This window comes from Somniosus microcephalus, chromosome 1, assembly GCF_052327205.1.
Source record: "Somniosus microcephalus isolate GS21.2 chromosome 1, FLI_Smic_1.0, whole genome shotgun sequence".
NCBI lineage: Eukaryota > Metazoa > Chordata > Chondrichthyes > Squaliformes > Somniosidae > Somniosus > Somniosus microcephalus.
In genome coordinates, this window is record NC_140987.1 from 40,710,051 (window position 1) to 40,732,192 (window position 22,142).

General features: G+C 45.6%; 1 protein-coding gene across 1 annotated transcript in view; it reads right to left on the reverse strand.

Annotated features, from left to right (window-relative positions):
• vegfc (vascular endothelial growth factor c) overlaps nucleotides 1-22,142 on the reverse strand; it is a 289,917-nt gene that overhangs the window by 113,156 nt on the left and 154,619 nt on the right. Inside the window, exon 3 of the mRNA XM_085978215.1 lies at nucleotides 7,588-7,778. Within this exon, the coding sequence (XP_085834341.1) occupies nucleotides 7,588-7,778 (191 nt within the window). The remainder of the gene's footprint in view (nucleotides 1-7,587; nucleotides 7,779-22,142) is intronic.

Consider the following 22,142-nt stretch of genomic DNA (forward strand, 5'->3'; position numbering starts at 1 on the left):
TGGAGGGAGTGCAGCGAAGATTCACCAGACTGATACCTGGGATGGCAGGAATGACGTATGAGGAGAGATTGGGTCGATTGGGCTTGTACTCGCTGGAGTTTAGAAGAATGAGAGGGGATCTCATCGAAACGTATAAAATTCTAACAGGACTAGACAGACTAGATGCAGGAAGGATGTTCCCGATGGCGGGGGAGTCCAGAACCAGGGGTCACAGTCTAAGGATAAGGGGTAAGCCATTTAGGACAGAGATGAGGAGGAATTTCTTCACCCAGAGAGTGGTGAACCTGTGGAATTCTCTACCACAGAAGGCAGTTGAGGCCAATTCATTAAATATATTCAAGAAGGAGTTAGATATATTTCTTAAGGCTAAAGGGATCAAGGGATATGGGGAGAAAGCAGGGACAGGGTACTGAATTTGGATGATCAGCCATGATCTCATTAAATGGCGGAGCAGGCTCGAGGGGCCGAATGGCCTACTCCTGCTCCTATCTTCTATGTTTCTATGTTTCTAAACTGCCCAGTTCCCACTCTATGTAATTCGATGTTGCTGTTTTGAGAGAGTGACCTGTGCGTGTCAATCTCCTCCTTTTATTTTTCAGTTAGCTGACAGTCACACAGGACTCCGCTGTGTCACGCGCACAATGATTTGTTTAACCAAGTGTATACACAGAGTCTGCCTCCCACCGCCTCCCCCCGTCCCCCCCACCCCACCCACCCCATCCCCATTTACTTTACAGCGGATTGAGAAGTCCCAAGGAAATTCACCTCCAAAGTCCTTCATTTGTATCTCTGCCATTCTGTCACTCTCCATGACATTGCTTCCTTCATCACCCGCCTCTGCCCTGCCTCAGCCTAGCTGCCGCTGAAACCCTCCCCCATGCTCTTGCGACCTCCAGACTCGACTATTCCAACGGTCTCCTGGCCGGACTCCCATCTTCCATCCTCCATAAACCTGAGCTCATCCAGAACTCAACAATCCCAAATCCCGTCCATGAAGGAAACAAAAGATGAAACATCCTGACATGTGGCAGTGGCCCTTCTCTTACCACTGAGCTGCCCATAGAAAGCCATTTTATCTCTTGATGCTTTTTTATTCATTTTCTCTTATTTCTTTTGTTTTCCTATATTCTTTAACATAGAATAGAATCACAGAACTTACAGCACAGAAGGGGGCCATTCGACCCATCATACTGGTGCTGGCTCTTTGAAAGAGCTTTCCAATTTAGTCCCACTTCCCATAACCTTGCAAATTAGTCCTCTTCAAATACATGTCCAATTGTCTTTTGAAAGTTCCCATGGAGTCTGATTCCACCAAACGTTCAGGTAGTGCGATCCAGATCATAACAACCCTCTGTGTGAAATCATTTCTCCTCATTTCCCTCTAGTTCTTTTACCAATTATTTTAAATCTGTGACCTCTGGTTATTGACCCACTCGCCAGAGAAAACAGTTTCTCCCTACTTGCTCTATCAAACCCCCTCATAATTTTGAATACCGCTATTAGGTCTCCCCTTAACTTTCTCTGCTCTAAGGAGAACAATCCCAGCTTCTCCAATCTCCCCACATAACTGAACTCCCTCATCCCTGGTATCATCCTGGTAAACCTCCTCTGTACCCTCGCCAAGGCCTTGACATCGTTCCTAAAGTGCGGTGCCCAGAATTGTACACCTACGTTACAACAGTGACTACACTTCAAAAAGTACTTCATTGGCTGTAAAGCGCTTTGGGACGTCCGGTGGTCGTGAAAGGCGCTACATAAATGCAATTCTTTCTTTTTCTTTCAATACTCCAGCTGAGGCCTAACCAGATATTTGTAAAGGTTTAGCATGACTTCCTTGTTTTTGTGTTCAATGCCCCTGTTTACAAAGCCAAGTAGCTTGAAGTTTTTGAGGAGGTAACAAGGAGGGTAGATGAGGGTAGCGCGATTGATGTAGTGTATATGGACTTTAGCAAGGCTTTTGATAAGGTTCCACATGGCAGACTGGTCACGAAGTTAAAAGCCCATGGGATCCAGGGCAAAGTGTCAAGTTGGCTCGGAGACAGGAAGCAGAGAGTAATGGTTGATGGGTGTTTTTGTGACTGGAAGGCTGTTTCCAGTGGGGTTCTGCGGGGCTCAGTACTAGGTCCCTTGCTTTTTGTGGTATATATCAATGATCTTGACTTGAATATAGGGGGCATGATTAAGAAGTTTGCAGATGATACTAAAATCGGCTGTGTGGTTGATACTGAAGAAGGAAGCTGTAGACTGCAGGAAGATATCAATAAATTGGCCAGGTGGGCAGAACAGTGGCAAATGGAATTCAATCCGGAGAAGTGTGAGGTAATGCATTTGGGGAGGGCTAACAAGGAAAGGGAATACATTAAATGGTAGGACACTGAGTAGTGTAGAGGAACAAAGGGACCTTGGAGTGCATGTCCACAGATCTCTGAAGGTAGCAGGCCAGGCAGATAAGGTGGTTAAGAAGGCATACGGAATGCTTGCCTTTATTAGCTGTGGCATAGAATACAAGAGCAGGGGTGTTATGCTTCAACTGTATAAAACACTAGTTAGGCCTCAGCTAGAGTACTGCGAGCAGTTCTGGTCACCACATTACAGGAAAGGTGTGATTGCACTAGAGAGGGTACAGAGGAGATTTACAAGGATGTTGCCGGGAGTAGAGAATCTTAGCTATGAGGAAAGACTTGATAGGCTGGGTCTGTTTTCCTTGGAACAGAGGAGGCTGAGGGGAGACCTTGTTGAGGTGTATAAAATTATGAGGGGCACAGATAAAGTGGATAGAAAGGACCTATTTCCCTTAGCAGAGGGGTCAAAAACCAGGGGGCACAGATTTAAAGTAATTGGTGTAAGGTTTAGAGGGGATTTGAGGGGAAATTTCTTCACCCAGAGGGTTGTGGGGGTCTGGAACTCACTGCCTGAAAGGGTGGTAGAGGCAGGAACCCTAACCACATTTAAAAAGTACTTGGATGTGCACTTGGGATGCTGTAACCTGCAGGGCTACGGACCAAGAGCTGGGAAGTGGGATTAGGCTGGATAGCTCTTTGTTGGCCAGCGTGGACACGATGGGCCGAAATGGCCTCCTTCCGTGATGTAACTTTCTATGATTCTACGATTCTAGCTCAGACGCTTTCTTAACTGCCTTATCAATTTGCCCAGCCACCATTAAGAATTTGTGAAAATGCACCCTGCACCCCCCCGACCCCCGCCAGGTCCCTCTGCTCTTGCAACCTCTCCAAATAGCACCATTTAGAATATACTGCCTCTCCATGTTGTTTCTCTCAAAGTGCATCGCTTTACACTTATCTACATTAAATTGCATCTGTCACGTGTCTGCTCATTTCACCATATGTCCATGTCCTCCTGAACTCTGCTAATATCCTGCTAACTATTTACCACGATGCCAAGTTTTGTATCACATCTGCAAACTTCAGAATGGTACTCCCTATACCCAAATCCAGGTCATTTATATAGGATTACGTAGGATTACATAGGATATATGGCACAGAAACAGGCCATTCAGCCCAACCAGTCCATGATGGCGTTTATGCTCCACTTGAGCCTCCTCCCGTCTTTCCTCACCTAAATCTATCAGCACAACCCTCTATTCCCTTCTCCCTCATATGCTTGTCTAGCCTCCTCTTAAATGCATCTATATTCGCTTCACCCACTCCCTGTGATAGCGAGTTCCACATTCTCACCACTCTTTGGGTAAAGAAGTTTCTTCTAAATATATAACAAGAAAAGCAATGGTCTTCACACTGACCCCGGGGGAACCCCACTGGCTACTTCTCTGGAGTCAGAAAAGCAGCTGTTTACTACTACTCTCTGCCTCCTATCCCTTAGACAATTACGTACCCAAGTTACCACCGTCCCTTTAATGCCATGTGCTTCTATTTTCCAAATAAGCCTGTTATGTGGTACTTTATCAAATATCAACTTTATATTTGCCATTGTTTATTATCTTCCCCACAGGCAGTAAAGGCTTTTTTTGAGTTTCGGATTTGAACTAATCTCCTTATTTATCCATAGACCCGCAGCCTTCAGTAAATTCCCTCTTTCTTCCCTGCAATGTGCTTAATTTGTACCCGCTCCATCTCCTGTTTAAATAATTCACAAAACTGATGTACCATTTTATTTCTCCTTCCATTTAATCTGGGTAAGCTCCCTTTTTATCGCACTATAATTTTCTTTTTTCTAGTCAAGTATCCTTCCCTTCAACTCCTCTTTTTTCCTTTTCTATTCTTACACTTATTCTATTGTGGTCACCATGTCCCAAATGTTCCCCTACCTTTATGTCACCTACTTCGTCATCCAGAACCAGGCTAAGTGCTTCCTTCCTTGTTGCAGTATACTGAGGAAACAGTCCTGAATGTATTACAAAAAACCTCCCCTTTCTCAGCAGCTTTTTCTATTGTACTACCAAGCACAATTCCAACAGTTATTGAGTTCAGTCCAAATTGGGGCACTGTTTTGTTATGGTAGTGATGCCAATCGCATGTAGATGTGAATAATATCAGAGGAAAAAGTGTGACAGAGGAAAGCAGGTACCTCCGTAAACTTGAGCTCGTCCGAAACCCTGCTGCCCATGTCCTAACTCGCACAAAGTTCCCTTCACCCATCACCCCTGTGCTTGCTGACCTCCATTGACTCTGGTTAAACAACGCCTCAATTTTAAAATTCCCATCCTTGTTTCCAAATCCCTCCATGGCCTCGCCCCTCCAGGCTTATAACCCTCCGAGATATCTGCGCTCCCTAATTCTGGCCATTGAGCATCCCTGATTTTAATCGCTCCGCCATTGGTGGCTGTGCCTTCAGCTGCCAAGGCTCTAAACTCTGGAATTCCCTCCCTAAACCTCTCCCCCATCTCTATCTCTCTTTCCTCCTTTAAGACTCTCCTTAAAACGTACCTCTTTGACCAAGCTTTTGGCCATCTGCCCTAATATCTCCTTATGTGGCTCGGTGTCAAATTTATGTTTGATAATCGCTCCTGTAAAGCACTTTACTGCGTCAAAGGCGCTATATAAAGACAAGTTGTTGTTGTTAGCAGGAGTTACAGGGGTGGAAATCTGTCTTTGGTGGTATTGTAAAATGGGAAGTGTCACAACGGCTGTCTGTTGTATGCCCCGCACGATACTCGTTCCCGTTGACTTCAATGTCCAATGCCCAAGACCAATTTCTACCTCATAGTCAAGAGAAGGACATCAAGAAATGCACAGCAAATATTCTGGGCAGGGAAAGCCATCTATGCGACAAGAGCTGGCCACATGGCCCATCAAATGCTAGGTCAGAGGGAGCAAGAAAACAAAAAATGGACACGTGGGCAAAATCTAGCTTCTGGCTACTGCGAACAGAGAGTGGAAGCACTGTAAGTTCCGTCGGGAGGCAAATGTTTAGGCCAGAAGTTAAGGCAAAAGGGGCCTTGATTTTGCTGCCCTGAAATTAATAGCAGGGGCCTGAAGATTTCAGGGGCGGAGGCAAGAGCTTGTAAAATGGAACTTTCTGTTCATAGCTGCAGCAGTGAGTTTAATGAGTTTGGGTTGGTTTGAATCAAATTGTAATTAGCTGAGGCACCAGACCTTCGGCAGTTTTTTTATTTCTATTATGAAATGGAGACCTTGCAAAACTAGAAAGATGAAACCCTTCTTTAACAGGCAAAGAGAGAATTCTGCCAATTTTCAAGACGTCTCATAGCACGTAACCTACACAACCACTCTATAAAGTACGTGTGCTGCATACGACATAACATACGATACTAGCTTTTTCATATCTATATGTAGACAATCGCAGAAAAAATAAAGAAAGGAAAAAGAGATTTTTAATAAAAGGGGATTAAAGCAATTGTATAACTTTTAGATGTGTACATTTTAAATAGTGCATAACCTCATAGAAAAGGGACTCTCAGTCACATTTTCTCAGGGGTATCTGTGTTTTTGTCTTGGTACTGGCAAGTAAGAAGGGAGGCCTGGGGGGGAATGAGGAACCAGGGCTTAGAACGACTGCGCAGAACCTGTCTTTTGGGCGACAAATGGGCCCTGAAGGGTTCAATATGGCGTGTCAGGTTCAGTCCGTTCCACATTCAAACTGTGGGACGTTGCCTGCCTGTGACTGCCCCCCCGCCATTGCCTCTCCCAGACTTATCTGCTGCTGTCAACCGATGTCCTAACTGGCCAATCTTGCTCCCCCCCCCCCCCCACCCCCTGGCACTTGCAGCTCGCTGGTAATATACAAAGGAGATCGGCGGACCAAGTCTCCACGCTCCTGCCGTGGGTTTCCTTAGGGGCGTCCATCAGCAACTGCATCAGGATCGCTCCCGGATTTGGGTACGATCCAATATCTAGGTCCAGGTCTCCTGAGGGCTACAGGTAAGGGGGAGTGGGGTAGGCCAAAAGTAGCACCAAGACCATTTTATTAGTATTATTATACTGTGGACTTTATATTCAGTCACTGATTCCAGCCTGGACAAAGGGCCATTCACGCATCCCAAAATAAATAGTAACAAGCAAAATATTTATTCAGTCCGGTTGAATCATGCAGAAGTAGGCCAGAGCTTCACTTCCACAATTCCCCAATGGTGAGTTAGATCTCAACACCTCCTAAACTCTTTGTTAATTATATTACTAAGGAAATGCAAGCAGCCAGCAAGTACTTGAAAGTACTGGTAGTGTGGGACTGCGTTTTTATCCTGAGGGTTCTCATAAAAAACTTTACTGACCTGATTCCATTGGAGATAACTGATGAGGTGGGGATGGAGGATGATTACCTAGTTGCAGTGAGATTCCATGTGTGAGTATAAGAAGATACTTCGAGCTTTGTGGCAATGTCAGCTGTGGCTCAGTAGCTGCACTTTTGCCTCTAAGTCAGAAGGTTGTGGGTTCAAGTCCCACTCCAGAGACTTGAGCACAAAAATCTAGGCCGACACTCCCAGTGCAGTGCTGAGGGAGTGCTGCACTGTTGGAGGTGCCGTCTCTCGGTTGTAAAAGATCCTATGACACTATTTAGTAGAGCAGGGAAGTTCTCCCCGATGTCCTGGGCCAATATTTGTCCCTGAATCAACATCACTAAAACAGATTGCCTGGTCATTTATCTCATTGCTCTTTGTGGGACCTGGCTGTGTTCAAATTGGCTGCTGCGTTTCCTACATTACAACAGTGACTACACTTCAAAAGTACTGCATTGGCTGTAAAGCGCTTTGGGACGTCCTGGGGCCGTGAAAGGCACTCTATAAATGCAAGTCTTTTTCTTTCTTACTTCATGCGAAGTGGTCAACAGTCTCCATCTCCTAATGTTAGAGATGCAACTAAGCAGGTAAAAGGTGACTTCCTGCTACATACAGTATGATACTGTTATTATAAGGGAATCAAGGGAGATGGGGATAGGGCAGGAAAGTGGAGTCGAGGTCGAAGGTCAGCCATGACCTTACTGAATGGCGGAGCAGGCTCGAGGGCCGTATGGCCCACTCCTGCTCCTAGCTCGTGCGTTCTTATTATAGCAGCCGTTAAATGACATGGAGCAGCGAGATAAAAATTTAACATCCCTGCGCCAAGTTTACATTGCCTTGTAAACCGAGCAACAAATATAATCAGTACTTACTGTCTTGCTGACATACGCAGTGCTGGTGTTCATACAAGTTACTCCCTCGCTGTTGCAGCAGCCACCACATCTGTAGACAGACACGCAGGACGGTTTAAAGATGGTGTTTGTTGCTGACCCAAATTCTTTCCCCACGTCCAAGGACACCTCCCTGGGCATGCACTGAGTCTTTTTCCACTCAAAATCAATACCTGATTGGGCAGATTCAAATATCACAGAACAATAAATCAAAACCTACTTGGGTTAGATGGATGAAAAAGCCAATACAGTGAAGCTCCTTTAAATAAAACCGATTTGTAAAGACACATTGACAAGGAGATGCAAAAAAGTTTCTATTTGTTTGCCGCTCACTACGTCCAGAACCAGGGGTCTCAGTCTAAGGATAAGGGGTAAGCCATTTAGGACAGAGATGAGGAGGAATTTCTTCACCCAGAGAGTGGTGAACCTGTGGAATTCTCTACCACAGAAGGCAGTAGAGGCCAATTCATTAAATATATTCAAGACGGAGTTGGATATATTTCTTAAGGCTAAAGGGATCAAGGGATATGGGGAGAAGGCAGGGACAGGGTACTGAATTTGGATGATCAGCCATGATCGCATGAATGGCGGAGCAGGCTCGAGGGGCCGAATGGCCTACTCCTGCTCCTATCTTCTATGTTTCTATGTAAACCCTGTCACAAGAATGCTTTTAGGAAATTGGACAACACAGAGGCTTAAGACGTTGCTCTTCTATCCCTGCAATTTGGATTTGAATCCAGCCTAAATGGATAGGAGGCTATTCTGCTCTCTCTGCAGGGTGTAAGATTGCGACCTGAAGTGGATTAGGGTAGTATCGTGTGCATCACTAAAAACTGCCTGTCATTTAGCACCAAAATTGGCTATGAACTCAAAGAAGCAACCTGGATTGCTGCTATTGGACCTGAAGGAGCGCAGTAATGAGGCTGGGACAGTTGCATTATTAGGAAGGCTAGAGAGAACTTTACTCTGAAGCACAACACATATATATAACTTGCCAAGGGTCATCAACAACAACAGGAGATATATACACTCAATTTTAGTCACAATGGTTTACAATACATGTGGTCATGCCAGCTCCAGCTCTACTCTGACCTGGGCGTGCTCGCTTGCTGCTGACCTGATGGGCAGGATTTTCATTGGGCCGTGGAGTCGGGATTGGAGGCGTGTGGGGGGTTAAAATCCCGAAATTGAGGGCACAAACCCATCCCGCCCCCAACCCGCTTCCATGCCAGTTCCAAAGGAGGTGGGTACCCAACCCGCACTGGGACCCGCCTCCCCGAGGCGGGAAGGGGATTAGTGCCAAAGTTAACAGGCAGTTTTTAGCCTAATCCCTATTTTCATTGGTGAAATGTGGGATTCGTGATGGCTCCAAACCACGCCAAGTTAGAGGAGGCGGACCGTCGGGATGAAGGGCTTGGAGGGGTCGAGATGTCCGGTGTTCAAGTGAGTGATGGGTGCATGAGTGCAAAGGTAAGTGTGTTTGGTGTGTGTAAAGCGTTTAAAGAAGTTTTACTTACATGTACTTACCTTTACAGCCTTCCTTCCTTCAGGTCTCGGGAGTCCCTCATCTCACCGGCACAGAAAGCAGAATGGCCACGAGCTGTCAAAAGTTCCAGCTTCAGCTTTCTGTTCCGGGGAGATCTCTAAATCATCCTGAGAAGAAGGAATTAACCTGGAGTACAGATTGTCAGTGTTTGACAGCTTCAAACAGTTGTGGAACGCTGATATTTCATCTGTCAAAAGGTCTTGACAGATAAAATATCAATCTGTGACGTCACCTGTTGCCAGGTGGCCCTTAATTGGCCTGCTGAGCCCGCTGGGCGGTCAACAAGGTCAATCAAGTCAAAATCGCGTGGGTTTGATAGAACTCGATGGAGGCGGGACTACAACCCCGAAAGTTGTAGTCCCGCCTCCTACCCGTCTCCTCAATGAAAATCCAGCCCAATGTCTCTCATAACAAAAGTGTTCTGTTCCCCAGCCCCAACATCTCATACTAGAAACTATTAAATGTTGCCGTTCAGAGAGATTGAGGTGTCCTCGTACAGGAAACACAGGGAGTTAGCATGCAGGTACAGCAAGCAATTAGGAAGGCAAATGGCATGTTGGCCTTTATTGCAAGGTGTACAAGAGTAAGGAAGTTTTACTACAATTGCACTGGGCTTTGGTGAGACTACACCTGGAGCACTGTGCACAGTTTTGGTCTCCTTATCTGAGGAACGACATACTTGCCTTAGAGGCAGTGCAACAAAGGTTCACTAGATTGATCCATGGGATGAGAAGGTTGTCCTATGAAGAAAGGTTGAGCAGGTTGGGCCTATACTCATTGGAATTTAGAAGAATGAGAGGTGATCTTATTGAAACATATAAGATACTGAGGGGGCTCGACAGGGTAGACGCAGAGAGGATGTTTCCCCTCGTGGGGAAATCTAGAACCCGGGGGCACAGTCTCAGAATAAAGGGTCGCCCTTTTAGAACTGAGATGAGGAGAAATTTCTTCTCTCAGAGGGTCGTAAATCTGTGGAATTCTCTGCCCCAGAGAGCCGTGGAGGCTGGGTCATTAAATATATTTAAGGTGGAGATAGTCAGATTTTTGCAAGATAAGGGAGTGAAGGGTTATGGGGAGCGGGCAGGGAAGTGGCTTTGAGCCCAAGATCAGCCATGATCTTATTGAATTGCGGAGCAGGCTCGAGGGGCCAAGTGGCCTATTCCTGCTCCTATTTCATATGTTCTTATACTCTCTGGAGTTTAGAAGAATGGGAGGTGATCTAATTGAAACATATAAGATTCTGAGGGAGATTGACAGGGTAGATGCTGAGAGGTTGTTTCCCCTGGCTGGAGAGTCTAGAACTAGGGGCATAGTCTCAGGATAAGGGGTCGACCATTTAAGACTGAGATAAGGAGGAAGTTCTTCACTCATAGGGTTGTGAATCTTTGGAATCCTCTGCCCCAAAGGGCTGTGGATGCTGAGTCGTTGAGTATATTCAAGACTGAGATGGATGGATTTTTTTGGATATTAAGGGAATCAAGGGCTATGGGGATAGTGCAGGAAAGTGGAGTTGAGGTCGAAGATCAGCCATGATCTTATTGAACGGCGGAGCAGGCTCGAAGGGCCGTATGGCTTAATCCTGCTCCTAATTCTTATGTTCTTAGATGCGCACAAACAAATTGGCCCCAAATTTGCAGTCGGAGGCTTCCTGCGCGGGCGGATGCCTCCGACCTGTAAAAAATCTACGAATTTACCTGGGGGTCCGGGAGGTACGGAGATTCGCGCTCCTGGGCCTCTCCGGGTACCCGCGGGTAGAGGCCCACATATCCCAGGGGAGCATACGGTTCGCAAGTTCCCCCATGGAATCACGTGGGCCGGTCCAACCAATGAAAGAAGGGGAATCCCCATTCATACTTATGGGGATTCCGTATGTACGGAACTCCCATAAGTATGAATTGGGATCACTTAAAAAATACACAAACAGGTGAAATAAATAAAAAAATTACATATTTAAAATGAATTAAAATGCCATTTAATTAAATATTTTAAACAAAAATTAAAATTTTTAATTTTTTAAAATATGTTTTAAACGGGGCTAACAATAAACTTACCTTATTGGACAGGGTTTTTAATATATAAATGAGTGATAACATTTTATTTTTCTCTTTTTTTAAAGTCTTACGTTGGTATAAACAGGCCTTACGCCTGCTTTTACCGGGCGTAAGAATTTCAAGGACAATCGCTGGGCAAGTAGCACAACTCCCCGCCCGCAGAGGCCCTTTTCCCGGGGATGCGGAGAATTCTTGACAGATCGCAAGTTCCGGATTTTTGCGCATGCGCTTCGCATGTCTAAACCCGGTACTTGCGCAGACCCTACGGGCGCACCCGTAGGGGTCGCAAATTACGGCCAACTGTAAAAGTATAAAATACGACAGGAGGGTGCTATTTTAACAGGGTTTTGCCACGTTTTAAACTAAGTTTTAATAAATATAGCTTTTTAAAAAATGCGAATGGTAGCATAGTGGTTATATAACTAGACCAGTAATTTAGATCTAACTGATCTAGAGACATGAGTTCAAATCCCACCAGGGCAGCTATGAAATTTAAGTTCAGTTAATTAATAAATCTGGAATAAAAAGCTAATATCAGTAATGATGGCCATGAATCTACTGGATTGTCAGAAAAACCCATCTGGTTCATTGATGTCCTTTAGGAAAGGAAATCTGCTGTCCTTACCCGGTCTGGCCTACATGTGACTCCAGACCCACAGCAATGCCCTCTGAAATGGTCTAGCAAGTCACTCAGTTGTACCAAACTGCTACAAAGAAATACTGCAGTGTCTCAAGAAGGCAGCTCACCACCATCTTCTCAAGGGCAATTAGGGATGGGTAATAAATGCTGGCCTTGCCAGCAAAGCCCACATCCCAGGAACGAATATTAAAAAAACCTTTAAAAAAATGAGTTGTCTGGTCCTATTTCAAACAGTGCAAGGCCACAAATGCAAGAATATAATCTCCGCTAATTATTTTATGGCACCCTTCACATTGCCATATTGTCTCACCTCTTTGTTAGTTTCTAACATTTCTCATCATGTACGAGTTCATCCGAGGACTCATGTCACTAGCAATGAAATGTAACAAGTTTTGTTGAGTCAACTTTCCAGGCACCAAAACCAATGCCGAATTTAACAGTGTATAGCTGACACTCGCTATCTTTTCCTAAATAAGTCATCAGTTTTGATGCAATTATGATGTGATCTCTAATATGTTTCATGCTGCCTGATGTAATAAAACTCACTACGCACTTGGTTCGAGTATAAAGCAACGCTTTAATCAACTTGTTTCAGAGCATGGAGGTCTAGTTGTACTTCACTAGTTCCTGTCTTACAAAATGTCCCTGGCCAAGCTGGGCCACACCCGAGTATTTATACTTCTTGGACGGCGCCACCAGCTGGCCGTCCAGTCTTATTTCATGAGTCGTTTCTTCATGATGATGAGATTTATAACACTGCCTATTCTTTAAACCAGCCTCCTCAGGCTTCCTAATTTTAAAGTTATGTGCATGCCCACGTGTTATAGAAACACAGATGAGTCGTCGACCGCTTCTATTTTGGCCTAGAATTTGGATTGCGCCCAAATGGGGGACAGCGCACGCGGCACGCGCCTAAAGAGGCAGGACCACGGCCAATAGGCTGCATTTGTATGGCGCCGGCAAGCTGCGGGCACCAGTCACGGCCCCAGAGGCAGCGCACTGGTCATGGGGAAGGAGGGAGAACAGCCGGCGTCCCAGCATTAAACTTACTGCCTGTGGCTAACCAGGGGGTTAGAGAGGACACATCTGACATCTTTCAGGGAAGACGTCCTGTTGTGGCGACTCAGTCTCAGGTGACTGATGCTGTTGTCAGCGTGAGCCATTGTATCTGGTTCCCTTGACAATTTAGTGAATGCACCAAATAGGTTTGTCAAATTTCCCAGGATCAAACAACAGCAAAACTAAATCTTCAGAATAAGGGCACCTTTTAGAACAAAGTAGCAGTTCTAGATCAAATATGGGGTGGGAGATGGAGGGGGAAGAGAGATGGGGAAACGGGGTTGCCATTAATCAAAATGGCGCAGAATTAGAGCAATTGTACAGTAAAAAATGATTACAAATGATTAATATTCAGGTAGCCTTCGATGCCGTTTTCAGAATCATTCCTTTTTTTTTTATTCGTTTATGGGATGTGGGCGTCATGGGAAGGTGGTGGTGAGCCGCCTTCTTGAACCGCTGCAGTCCGTGTGGTGAAGGTACTCCCACAGTGCTGTTAGGGAGAGAGTTCCAGGATTTTGACCCAGCGACGATGAAGGATCGGCGATATACTTCTAAGTCAGGATGGTGTGTGACTTGGAGGGGAACTTGGAGGTGGTGGTGTTCCCATGCGCCTGCTGCCTTCTCCTTCTAGGTGGAAGAGGTCGCGGGTTTGGGAGGTGCTGCTGAAGAAGCCTTGGCGAGTTGCTGCAGTGCATCTTGTAGATGGTACACACTGCAGCCATGGTACGCCTGTGGTGGAGGGAGTGAATGTTTAAGGTGGTGGATGGGGTGCCAATCAAGTGGGCTGCTTTGTCCTGGATGGTGTCGAGCTTCTTGAGTGTTGTTGGAGCTGCACTCATCCAGGCAAGTGGAGAATATTCCAGCACACTCCTTACTTGTGCCTTGTAGATGGTGGAAAGGCTTTGGGGAGTCAGGAGGTGGGACACTCGCCGCAGAATACCCAGTCTCTGACCTGCTCTTGTAGCCACAGTATTTATGTGGCTGGTCGAGTTAAGTTTCTGGTCAATGGTGACCCCCAGGATGTTGATGGTGGTGGATTCGACAATGGTAATGCCATTGAATGCCAAGGGGCAGTGGTTAGACTCTTGCTTGTTGGAGATAGTCATTGCCTGGCACTTCTGTGGCGCGAATGTTACCTGCCACTTATCAGCCCAAGCCTGAAGGTAGTCCACAGGTCTTGTTGCATGCGGGCATGGACTGCTTCATTATCAGAGGAGTTGCGAATAGCGCTGAACACTGTGCAGTCATCAGCGAACATCTCCATTTCTGACATTATGTTGGAGGGAAGGTCATTGATGAAGCAGCTGAAGATGGTTGGGCCTAGGACACTGCCCTGAGGAACTCCTGCAGCGATGTCCTGGGGCTCTGATGATTGACCTTCAACCACCACTACCATCTTCCTTTGTGCTAGGTATGACTCCAGCTAGTGGAGCATTTTCCCCCCAATTCCCATTGACTTCAGTGCTGCAGAATGACTGAGCATGCACACTTCAGTAAGGGATTTCTCCTGTGTATCGTGTGAATGAACTCATTATCCAATCTCTAAAGACCAGGTTTTATGATTCATTGCACACAACTCACAGAAAGGAATCTCTTCCCCCTTGTGCTTATGTCTGTTCCTCCTTTTGCTTTTCTAGGTGGGTAGTGATCCTCAAGTGCCCCATGTTGATTTGGTCATCACACTTTTGCTTGGCGTCCAACATCTTGTTTGTACTGGCAACTTGGAGGTTGGTTTAGATCTTTAAACCCACTGAAATTCAGTCTCTTATTGCCAGTATAAACTCTACAAATTCAACACTGTGAATTGATCTTAGCCTTAAATTAACCCACTAACTGTGCAATAGGTTTCACCTCAGAACCAATCTCCTGTTCTGCCGATGCACCCAACCCGGTGTCATCTTCCACGTTACCCACGCTTGCGGCTGCCTTTAAAATAAAGTCCGCAAAAAAATTACTTTTAGGCCTGTGCCCTCTGTCTCGGAAATGGTTTCCACTTAGTTTTTCATAACCTAGCTGTTTTTTTTCCCCTTCGATCTGACACCGCCTGCTGGCTGAAAGTTTAAATGCAGCGTGGGTGAAATTTGGCTTGGGCGGGAATGCAAAACGGGCGGTATCGCATCGGTTTATCCAGTTATACGTCCCGCCCAATCTTCCTTTCCGTTGAAGTGCAATATTGCAATTTTGTAGCACGGGGCTGCAGTTCCGTTCTCTTTCCATCGGGGGAGCTGTTGCTCCGCACACAGTACAGCTGGTAGTTTACATAGGGTTACATACAGCACAGAAACAGGCCATTCGGCCCAACCAGTCCATGCCGGCGTTTATGCTCCACTCGAGCATCCTCCCGTCTGTCTTCATCGAACTCCAGCAGCATAACCCTCTATTCCCTTCTCCCTCATATGTTTGTCTAGCCGCCCCTTAAATGCGTCTATACTATTCACTTCAACCACTTCCTGTGGTAGCGAGTTCCACATTCTCACCACTCTCTGGGTAAAGAAGTTTCTTCTGAATTCCCTATTGGATTTCTTGGTGACTATCTTATATTGGGAATTAACTATACCAAGTTATTTAACAATCAGGAAGGACAGGCAGGAAGGAAGGGGAGGTGGGGTGGCTATGTTAATAAAGGAAGGAATCACTGTAATACAGAGAAATGATATTGGGTCAAAGGATCAGGATAGTGAAACAGTTTGGGTGGAGATGCGGAATAATAAGGGGAATAAAACACTAGTGGGCGTAGTCTATAGGCCTCCGAACAGTTGCATCTCTGTTGGACGGAGTATTAATCAGGAAATAGTTGAGGCTTGTAATAAGGGAACAGCTATAATTATGGGGGATTTTAACTATCATATTAATTGGACAAATCAAATTGGGCAGGGCAGCCTTGAGGATGAGTTCATTGAGTGTATTAGGGATGGGTTTCTTGAGCAGTATGTAACTGAACCGACCAGGGGGCAAGCAACCTTAGATTTGGTCCTGTGTAATGATACAGGATTAATTAAAAATGTCCTAGTAAAGGATCCCCTTGGAATGAGTGACCATAACATGGTTGAATTCCATATTCAATTAGAGGGTGAGAAGGTTGGATCTCAAACAAGCGTGCTGAGCTTGAATAAAGGAGACTATGAAGGTATGAGAGCGGAATTGATTAGAGTGGACTGGGAAAATAGATCAGTGGTGTACATTTAAGGAGTTATTTTACAACTTCCAAAAAAAATATATTCCACTGAGGAAAAAAGGGTGTAAAAGAAAAGATAGCCATCCGTGGCTAAGTAAAGTAATTAAGGATAGTATCCGACTAAAAACAAGGGCATATAAGGTAGCCAAATCTCGTAGGAGGATAGAAGATTGGGAAGTCTTTAAAAGACAGCAAAGAATAACTAAAAGATTGATTAAGAAAGGGAAGATAGATTATGAAAGTAAATTAGCAAAAAATATAAAAACAGATAGCAAAAGTTTCTATAGTTATATAAAAAGAAAAAGGGTGGCTAAAGTAAATGTTGGTCCTTTAGAGGATGAGACCGGGAAATTAATGGTGGGAAACATGGAGATGGCAAAAACGCTGAACAATTATTTTGTATCAGAGGACACTAAGAATATCCCAACACTGGACAAACAGGGGGCTCTAGGGGGGAGGAGCTAAATACGATTAAAATCACTAAGGAAGTGGTACTTGGTAAAATAGTGGGACTCAAGGCGGATATATCCCCTGGACCTGATGGCTTACATCCTAGGGTCTTGAGGGAAGTGGGGGTAGGGATTGTGGATGCATTGGTAATAATTTTCCAAAACTCCCTGGACTCAGCAAAGGTCCTGGCAGATTGGAAACTGCTAATGTATCACCCTTATTTAAAAGGGTAGTAGGCAGAAGGCTGGAAACTATAGACCTGTTAGCCTAACATCTGTGGTTGGTAAAATTTTAGAGTACATTATTAAGGAGACAGTAATGGGACATTTGGATAAACATAATTTAATAGGACAAAGTCAGCATGGTTTTATGAAGGGGAAGTCATGTTTGACAAATTTGCTTGAGTTCTTTGAGAAAGTAACATACAGGGTGGATAAAGGGGAACCAGTGGACGTAGTGTATTTAGACTTCCAAAAGGCATTTGACAAGGTGCCACACAAAAGATTATTGCTCAAGATAAAAAATCATGGGATTGGGGGTAATATTCTGGCATGGGTGGAGGATTGGCTATCTAACAGAAAGCAGAGAGTTGGGATAAATGGTTTGTTCTCAGACTCCTATGGGACTCCGCATAGGAGACTGGTCAAGAAGGTAAGAGCCCATGGGATCCAGGGTGCCTTGGCGCGTTGGATCCTAAACTGGCTGAGTGGCAGGAGGCAGAGGGTGATGGTCGAAGGTTGCTTTTGTGACTGGAAGCCTGTGTCCAGTGGGGTACCTCAGGGATCGGTGCTGGGTCCCTTGTTGTTTGTGATCTACATAAATGATTTGGATGAGAATGTAAAAGATATGATCAGTAAATTCGCAGATGACACGAAAATTGGTGGGGTGGTAAATTGCGAGGAGGAAAGCCTCAGGCTACAGGACGATATAAACAGGTTGGTCAAATGGGCGGAAAAGTGGCAAATGGAATTTAACCCTGAAAAGTGCGAGGTGATGCATTTTGGACGGACAAATAAGGCAAGGGAATACACAATGAGTGGTAGGACCCTAGGAAGTACAGAGGGTCAGAGGGACCTTGGTGTACATGTACATAGATCCCTGAAGGCAGCGGAACAGGTAGATAAGGTGGTTAAAAAGGCATATGGGATACTTGCCTTCATTAGCCGAGGCATAGAATATAAGAGCAGGGAGGTTATGATGGAGCTGTACAAAACGCTGGTGAGGCCACAGCTGGAGTACTGTGTGCAGTTCTGGTCGCCTCACTATAGGAAGGATGTGATTGCTTTGGAGAGGGTGCAGAGAAGATTCACCAGGATGTTACCTGGGATGGAGCGCCTCAGCTATGAAGAAAGACTAAACAGGCTGGGGTTGTTTTCCTTGGAGCAAAGAAGGCTGAGGGGGGACCTGATTGAGGTGTACAAAATGATGAGGGGCATAGATAGGGTAGATAAAGAGGAACTTTTCCCCTTAGTAGGGGGGTCAATAACGAGGGGGCATAGATTCAGGGTAAGGGGCAGGAGATTTAGAGGGGATTTGAGGAGGAACTTTTTCACCCAGAGGGTGGTTGGAATCTGGAACTCACTGCCTGAAAGGGTGGTAGAGGCAGGAACCCTCACAACATTCAAGAAGCATTTGGATGAGCACTTGAAATGCCATTGCATACAAGGCTATGGACCAAACGCTGGAAAATGGGATTAGACTGGACAGGGATGGATGGGCGGCGCGGACACGATGGGCCGAAGGGCCTCTTTCTGTGCTGTAAAACTCTATGACTCTATGACTGGCAATCAGTAACTAGTGGTGATCCGCAGGGGTCAGTGCTGGGTCCCCAACTCTTTACAATCTATATTAATGATTTGGAGGAGGGGACCGAGTATAACATATCAAAGTTTGCAGATGATACAAAGATGGGAAGGAAAGTAGTGAGTGAGGAGGACATAAAAAACCTGCAAAGGGACAGACAGGCTAAGTAAGTGGGCAGAGATTTGGCAGATGAAATACAATACTGGAAAGTGTGAGGTTATGCACTTTGGCAGGAAAAATCATAGAGCAAGTTATTATCTTAATGGCAAGAAACTGGAAAGTACTGTCGTACAAAGGGATCTGGGGGTCCTGGTGCACGAAACTCAGAAAGTTAGTATGCAGGTGCAGCAAGTGATCAAGAAGGCCAATGGAATGTTGGCTTTTATTGCTAGGGGGATAGAGTATAAAAACAGGGAGGTATTGTTGCAGTTGTACAAGGTATTGGTGAGACCGCACCTGGAATACTGCATACAGTTTTGGTGTCCATACTTAAGAAAAGACAGACTTGCTCTCGAGTCAGTACAAAGAAGGTTCACTCGGTTAATCCCGGGGATGAGTGGGTGGACATATGAGGAGAGGTTGAGTAGATTGAGACTCTACTCATTGGAGTTCAGAAGAATGAGAGGCGATCTTATTGAAACATATAAGATTGTGAAGGGGCTTGATCGGGTGGATGTGGTGAGGATGTTCCCAATGATGGGTGAAACTAGAACTAGGGGGCATAATCTTAGAATAAGGGGCTGCTCTTTCAAAACTGAGATGAGGAGAAACTTCTTCACTCAGAGGGTAGTAGGTCTGTGGAATTTGCTGCCCCAGAAAGCTGTGGAAGCTACATCATTAAATAAATTTAAAACAGAAATAGACAGTTTCTTAGAAGTAAAGGGAAAGGGGTTACGGGGAGCGGGCAGGAAATTGGACATGGGTCTATGTTCGGAACGGTCATGGCACTGTGGGTAACGGAGCGGGCCCAGGGGCCGTGTAGCCTGGTTCTACTCCTACTTCTTGTGTTCTAATTATGTGTTAGATTTCAGGAGATGGTTCTATTCCTGTTCCTGGCTGGGGTGGAGATCACCTTTTACAGAAGGTAAGTACTGTAGAAAATATAGGGACAGTGATCTCCTGGACGAGTTTCGATCGCCTAGATGGGTCGGAGAGGAATTTCCCAGATTTTTTTTCCTCCCAAATTGGCCATTGGGTTTTTTATCTGGTTTTTCGCCTCTCCCGGGAGATCACATGGGTTCGGGAGGGATGGAGAGTGATAGAAGATTTGAGGTTAGGATCAGATCAGCCATGATCTTATTGAATGGTGGAGCAGGCTCGAGGGGCCGATTGGCCTACTCCTGCTCCTATTTCTTATGTTCTTATGTTCTTATTGATGGCCTCCACTTCCCCACAAGTGAAAACACTCTCTGTATCTACTCTGTCAAAACTTTGCATAATTTTAAAGACCTCTATTAGTTAACCCCTCAGCCTTCTCTTTTCAAAAGAAAACAGACCCAGCCTGTTCATCCTTTCCTGATAGGTATACCCTACATTTCTGGTATCCTCCTTGTAAATCTTCTCTGCACCCTCTCCAGTGCCTCTATATCCTTTTTATAATATGGAGACTTGAGTGTATTTAGTCAGAGTGTTTGTTAAGAAATGGTTAAGCACGTGTATGTGTAGGGGGTTTGCGTAATCCCTAATTACTCATTTCCCATCAGAGCTGGAGAAAAAGCTTCTGTAGGGAGGGCAAGGATTTCCCAACACCAGCTCATCTAATTTATCACATCGCAAACACAAGTAAAGATCAGGGAGGCCATTTGCTTCACCTATCATTGCCCATCACAGCACCTAACTACCTCCTGAATGACTCCTGAATTTTGCCTCCATTAATCTGCTCAGAAGGCCATCCAGGCATTGATCATTCTTTGCGTGACCAGTCTCGCCTCACAAAGTGTTAGCTCGGCCTGCCTTCAGAGAGATTGAAGCCGTACACATGCAAAAGACATGAATACCTGGTTCAGGTCACAAGAGGGCATTATTGTTACATCGCTGGCTTACGCTATCATAAATTTAGATATAGGGCAGTGTGAGTCAACTCTAATTTGTGATTGGCAAAAGAACCAGAGGCGACATGAGGAAAAACTTTTTTACACACCGAGTGGTTAGGATTTGGAATGCACTGCCTGATAGAGTGGTGGAAACCAATTCAATAGTAGCCTTCAAGAGGGAATTGGAGAAATACTTGAAGCAGAACAAATTGCAGGGATATGGGGAGAGAGCAGGGGGAGTGGGACTAACTGGATTGCTCTTCGAAAGAGCTGGCACAGACTCGAGGGGTCGAATGGCCTCCTCCTGTGCTGTACTATTCTATGATTCTATAAGATGCCCAGACTGTTTACCACTGACACCACTGAGCCCAAGAAGGTATCGATGTTACACCCAAATGTGTAACCGAGAATGGTGAGTGCCCGCAGAGGTTCTCCCGCCCGTCCACCGTAACTTGGGTGGGAGAGACATAGAAATCTCGCAAAAACAGTGGGCAAGCAGAAGATACCCCCACGGAAATCCACCCTTGGTTTAACTTGAAGTAGTGCTTATTATTAATCGCTTCTGATGCACTTGAAGTCACCAGGAATGAAAATCGGGAGAGATGTTTAACGGGCGGCAGTTTTCGTGCGTGGTCCCTTCGTGCGCAGGTGCGGTAGTTTTTACAGCGGCAACAGCTGGTGAGCGGCCCGCACAGGAGCTCCCGATCGATGAGCACCTTATGGGGAGCGTTGACGGGTGGCTTATCTGCTATCACCTGTTTTACACCCTCACCCAAAGTCAAAATTGCCCCAGTATCTTATGTATCCCTTGAAGGTCCCCGCTCATTTACCTCGTGGAGTCCACCTTTTTCTAACCTTTCCTGCTAACTTGGTCCTTGATTTGGGAATCGGCCTCGTGGCCCTTTCTGTTCCACTGCCAAGGTTTGAAGGTTCCTCTCATGCCTTGGTAACTACAACTGTATGTAGTACTCAAGAAATGGCCCGACCAAACCAACACACAGCTTCAGCACAATGGCCTCATTTACCAACATAGCTCAGCATTTTGTTGATGTTTTTAATTGCTGGACTGGATGTACAGTCTGCCATTACTACGGGGAGCTGCAGATTTGCTTAGGTTGAATGACAACCAATCATTCTCAGCAAGGAATCCCGACTTAATTCAAGGCCATGAAGTCGTGGTGGGTTCGCGATTTGTTCTTCCTTTGCTTTTGTCAACCAAATGTTGACTGATTGTTTTTACGTCCAACAAAAACAAAGTGCAAGATTTTCCAGTCATCAATCGAAAAGAGGACGACACCTCTTTCCTGGACCTTACTCCACTTTAGGGCCAGTTTTTTCCAACTGAAAAGGCAGCAATCTCGGTCTCTAGCCTTCACAAATGCACGGATGTAAGCAAAGCTTAAGAAAGAGAAATTACAGCTGTGGCGTGGATTTGCTGAAGAGAAGCAGTGCAATTAGGGAGCTCCACTAAATCCAGCTGTGAGGATTCAAGTACCGAGCCCGGCATTAATTCACTCAGGCCCGTCATTTCCTGGGGCCTGCTCTGCCTACGCAAGTGTGGTGAGCTTGAATCACTGTCCGCCCTAACCCAAAGCCGGACACCCTGTCCCAAATCCCAGGGACAGTTACATGACTGCGACATTTCGGCAGAACGTGTGTCCGCGGCCCCCCGCCGGTCTGTCTGCTGAAAGGTGGTCTGACGCAAAGTTGTTGCGCTAGGGGGAATCTCCAAGACGGAAGTGACGTAAGAAAAGTACTAAGCACTTGGTTTGAGTATAAA